General features: G+C 39.5%; 1 protein-coding gene across 1 annotated transcript in view; it reads left to right on the top strand.

The window, feature by feature from the left end:
• The window catches only part of LOC119424494 (C-Jun-amino-terminal kinase-interacting protein 1), a 55,578-nt gene extending 50,751 nt beyond the window's left edge, over window positions 1-4,827 (top strand). The window contains exons 8-12 of the mRNA XM_037691982.1: window positions 366-469; window positions 1,558-1,674; window positions 1,914-1,984; window positions 2,178-2,276; window positions 4,002-4,827. Of these exons, the coding sequence (XP_037547910.1) occupies window positions 366-469; window positions 1,558-1,674; window positions 1,914-1,984; window positions 2,178-2,276; window positions 4,002-4,074 (464 nt within the window). The 3' untranslated portion in view covers window positions 4,075-4,827. The remainder of the gene's footprint in view (window positions 1-365; window positions 470-1,557; window positions 1,675-1,913; window positions 1,985-2,177; window positions 2,277-4,001) is intronic.
• The last annotated feature ends 665 nt before the right edge of the window (window positions 4,828-5,492 follow it).

Genomic DNA, 5,492 nt, shown 5'->3' on the forward strand with positions numbered 1-5,492 from the left:
TATATATATATATATATATATATATATATATATATATATATATATACGTAAATTGCATATTTTCATGGTGTTTAATAATTTTTATATGCTTCTTAAAGTTACACACTAGGAAAAAATGTGTGTTGGAACTGAGAGAATTAAAAACAAAATCTGGATTTCCCATAGTAAAGAGGACGTAGAGCGTTTTTCTGTATCAAAACTAACACAAAGCAGAGAATAGTCACATGACTGACCTGCTGTTTACTGAAATTTCACCTGACTATAAATAGTTGCCATATGTTAAGTCGTTAATGGATTTGACTATGCTTTCTGGTTTATTGAGTCATATTTTTATCTATTTATTGTTTTTCTTTTTGCTTTTGCAGTTAAGAGCAGTGAATGGATGGACAGATATCATCTGAAATTTCTGGGATCAGTGCAAGTGCCCTACCACAAAGGAAATGATGTCCTGTGTGCAGCTATGCAGAAGGTAGAGAGACAAATATTTTGCACTTTTGAGTGCCGTAATGTCTGGACTATAAGCCGCTGCTTTTTTCACTCACTGTAAACACCGTGGTTTACACAATGCTGTGGCTAATTTATGGTTTTTTTTTTCTTTTTAATGGGCTAAAGAGCTTCATACCACTAAAACATTTAGCTTTTAAAAGGGATGTCGCCACTGTGCTTGCTCAGGATGGGAGACTGCAACGAAGCCAAGATTCATCTTGTGTGCTGGCCTCCTTAGATAGAGAACTTTACTAATTGGCTTTTATGTATGTGAATGTTCCTGTAAAGTGCCCTGAGAAAACTTTGTTGTGATTTGGTGCTATATAAATAAATAATAAATCAAATAAATAAAAGTTGTCACACCCGAGCACTGTGACTCAATGAGACTACCTGTATAGATAAAGGTTTTAAAAAACATGACCAAAGAAATTACCGAACAGGTCACATAGACAAATGAAACAAAGTGAAAATGAGCTCTTTGGGGGACTTTAGGAAACAAAGTTTGCCCCCTCCTTGGAGGCACAACAAAGTATTTGCAGCCACTTGAAATGTGTGATTTGTGCATTTAAAATGGCACTCCGAGCTCAGTGGGATGTTGGCAGGTAGCTTGATGGAGGACAGCACAAGCTTGCACAGGAGGAAGATGAATGTAGCATTCAATGACTTCCTGGTAGACCACTGTATTTTTTTTAAACAGCCACATTACAGGCACTGTCCAGAAAAAAATAAATCAATAAATAAAACTCACTGCACATATTTGTGTATGTTACCTGTAGATATTTATTAAAAGTTTAAATTTTTTCACTGTGTAAGTATCTCATGTTGCAACGTGCATACTCACAGCTTATATGTGTACTTTTTTATGTAGTGGGCGTGGTTTATATTTAGCTGCGCTCAATAGTCTGAAAATTACGGTATTAGTTTGTGCATATGCCAAAACTATGGCAAAAGACAATATCCAATAATTAATGTCAACATCTAGATAGAGCTGGATTGCAACTTAAAATATATATTTTTAGACGTTTCAGGCTTGTTGAATGTTAGATTTGTATTTTTCTACTCCTCTTGCAGATTGCCACCAACAGAAGGATGACAGTGAAGTACAACCCCCCTTCCTCCTGCGTTCTGGAGATCAATGTTAAAGGGATCAAGCTTGCCGTTCAAGAGGACTACTATACCTGTGATAGAGTAAGACTTTTTATTTTGTTCCTTCGATTTTTAAAGGTCTTTGCCTAAAATTCCAGTTCATGTGACATACAACTCATGGTTTTCTGACTGATAGTTTAAAATCAAATTATATCAGTTTACAGTGAGCATGTAAGAGATGAACACAATGACAACTTTGACTAATGAAATAAAGTCACAGAGCGTTTCAGTTTTAAAACTAGACTTTTAATCCACTTGTGTGTTTTGTGTTTCGTTGACAGAGTAATGAGTGCAGCCACTTCTTCCAGCTGAGGAATGTCTCCTTTTGTGGCTATCATCCCAAAAACACCAAGTAAGTTTGTTGTAGTAAGGTTTGCACTCTGCTCTTCACCTGCAGAAACGTGACTGAGCCACTAGGTGGAATCCAAAAAATGTTGCAGAGTTCAAACAGCGTTGTTCAGGGGACAAACAACTGCAGAATGTAATGTGCTGAAGTGGTTATCATCCAGAATGTCCTTCTGAAAGCTCTTTATTTCTGTCTGCAGGTATTTTGGTTTCATAACAAAGCACCCAGCAGACCAGAGGTTTGCCTGCCACGTGTTTGTGTCTGAAAACTCAACCAAGCCTCTCGCAGAGTCAGTGGGGTGAGTTAACAGGACTTGACTAGTTTCATGAAAGGGATGATCTGTGATGTGTTGTTGCATGGAGAGTGTTGGCAGAGTGAGTCTGTGTGTTTTCATAGCTTCATGCCCTTCAACAGGTTCCTAGAGATGTCAGCAAAGGCATGCAGTGTCATGTGGCTGAACGTGCACGCTGAGCAATGTTTCTGTTGCCATAGATTATAATCTGACTATCTAACAAAGTATTAATGCCAAAAACGAGCTCCTTAATCCATGGTTGATTTTTTTTTCTACCTAATTTACAAATATAAATTGATATTACATGTTTTAGACGCTGAAAGACCAGATTAATAAGCAATGAAAAAATTAAATAAAAAAAATCCTAATTATTTGGTTGTAAAGTTGGGATCAGAACTTCACTCTGGTTCATGAAATGCCAACTGGGAGTCATAGCATGACAAGTCCTTACACTATAAAATAATGACTCGTAAGTAGAGTCTTATATACTCTTATATACAGTATATTTAAGGCTTTATGTTAATTAAGTTTTTTATTTAAAATTTATTTATAGGGGGAGTGGTGATGCAGAGGTTAGAGAAGGTGGGCCTGTGATCGGAAGATCGCCGGTTCAAGCCCGACAACATCAAAAATGTGGGTGGGGTAGGTGAAGCACTCACACCTGCCACCACCCTCATTCGCCCCACTCTGGGCCCTTAAGCAAGGTCCTTAACCCCCACCATCTGCTCCTCCAGGTGTCCTAGATAGCAGCTCTGTGCTCCACACAGAGGGCTGTGGTAGCTCGGTGTCTGTGGTTGCGTCAGGAAGGGCATCCGGCGTAAAAATAACTGCCAAGTCTTCGTGCGACTTAGTTTGCTGTGGCGACTCCTGAAGAAGGGAGCAGCCAAAAGAAGAAAAAAAATATATATATACAGTATATTTAAGGCTTTAATTTAATTACATTTTTATTTAAACTTTATTTATACAGTTAGTCTCATTGAGTACCATGAGACTAGCTGAGCATCGAGGACTCATTTTCAAGTGAGACCTGTTTGGGAGCAGATGGTGGGGGGTTCAGGGCCTTGCTCATGGACCCAGAGTGGAGCAAATGAGGGTGGAGGCAGGTGTGGGTGCTTCTCCTTTTTCATCCACACTTTGATGTTGTCAGTCCGGGGAGTTGAGCCAGCGACCGTCTGATCACAGGTCCACCTTCTCTAGCCTCTACACCACCAACCCCCCCCCCCCCCATAGCCCCTTTCCACTCTCTTATAAACACTTCAGTGTTTCCCCTAACATTATACAAGCAGGGCGCCCCACCCTGTCAACTGAACCGAGTGGCCCACCTACCGAACCGTCAGCCCCCCGCCTCCCGTCGGCACTGATGTAGCGCTAAGGTAGCAGTGCGTAATACAGAAGCGCTAACTAAAAAGCTAAAGGCAGCGCTTATGCGGCCTCTTTCCTCACGCTGAACCCCCCCACCGCCCCCCACCCTCACACACACACACACACACACACACACCTCCGTTCAAAAACCGTTGGTACAAACAGCGCGCAGCTCAGACGTGTCTCCATGTGAGACTGTGAGATATTTAGATTGTGTTCATATAAATAATTAACAGGTGTCCATTTAAGTTGTCTATTTAAACGTTCTAATAAAACGTCACTTGTTGGTTCAAGTACTGAATTGTGCAGTTTTAAGTCTGGAAATAATTGTGACTTGTGTTTTTGTGTTGTTGTTGTTGTTGTTTTTAGGAAAGCCTTCCAGTTGTACTACAAAGAGTTTGTGGATTTCTCGTGCCCGACAGAGGACATTTATCTGGAGTGACCCCGTCTCCTATCCAACGCCTGTACAGTGCTCTGTATCATAACGAAATGTTGCATGGGAGAGATATATTTCAAAATTTAAATTAAAAATAAATAACACATCTGACTGAATAAATCAGGATATGAACGTGCATTAATCCTGTGGTGTACAAGAAGAGGAACTAAACACAAGCCAAAGGATGTATACAAAGGACATATGTAAAAAAAAAAGCATTTATGCAAACGGCATCAGATATGGAGTTGGGCATATCAGTGCAAAGCACAAACTGTAAGTGTGAGCTGCTGGTTATCATGTAGCATCATGTCAACATGTGCATCACTGGAGATATGGACTGCTCTGATGAGTGAAGGGAATCAGCAGCTCCTCTTTGACCTCCGTCACTCTAAACATTGAGGGTTCGAGCACAAAAACGCCCTGACACTAAAATGTACATTAGATGACATAAAAACAAGTGAATCTAATCCATTTATCACACCTTATAAGAGCATACACATGTTTTTGACAACTAAAACCCAGTAGTAAATCCAGCTATAGGAATCTGTCAGTATTCCAGCACTGTTTTGATATTAGAATGCAGTAAGAGCCATGCAGCACAGGAATGTGGGTGTAAGCAAAGATGCCGTAAATGTAAGGGCTGCTGCATCTGGGTTCGTACATGCAACCAGGACAAAGGAAAACCCCTCGTGATACTTATCCACCTGATAAATTATCGCTGTTAGGTGTAGATAATCTGTGTCAGACATAAAAGTTGTAGCCCACAGTGTTGAACAAATATTATTGAAGTGTGCTGTGCATTCCTTCTCCATGTTGAAGAAAAGAGTGAACTTTTCCACGTCTTCACTTGGCACTGCAGTGTGAGGCTCAACAACCACCACCAGGTGCCCTGTAGAGCCTATTTAATGTTTGCTCATATGTCAGGACACTGTGCTTTCTAATATGATTTTACAAAGACAAACATCTGAGGTAAATGGTGCAGTAGAGGATGAGGTCTTTGAAACATCACACTCACAGTAGGGAGATCAAGCACCTGTGACATACAAATCCTGCAAATGTTAAAAGTGGAAGAAAACATCTTAATATTTAAGAAATTTTACACCGTCCACATAATTTTACCCACTTTGTCACATACTTGTTTTTATTTTTTTCAACTTGGCACAGACAAAGTGAAACTGGAAGTGACATCAAAGGTGAACTCTTTACAACTTCCTGGGATTGTTTACTGAATATTATTTTAACTCTGAGTCTTCTTTGTATCTCCCTCTGATAGTACTGTAGTCCCTCGATTCAATTATCATGGTGGATCCGTACTCTGAAGCCCCGCGACAAGTAAAAAACCACTAAGTAGGAAAAGTAGTACAAGTATATATATATAGATATATATATATATATATATATATATATATATATATATATATATA

This window comes from Nematolebias whitei, chromosome 2, assembly GCF_014905685.2.
Source record: "Nematolebias whitei isolate Nwh7 chromosome 2, NemWhi1, whole genome shotgun sequence".
Lineage (NCBI taxonomy): Eukaryota > Metazoa > Chordata > Actinopteri > Cyprinodontiformes > Rivulidae > Nematolebias > Nematolebias whitei.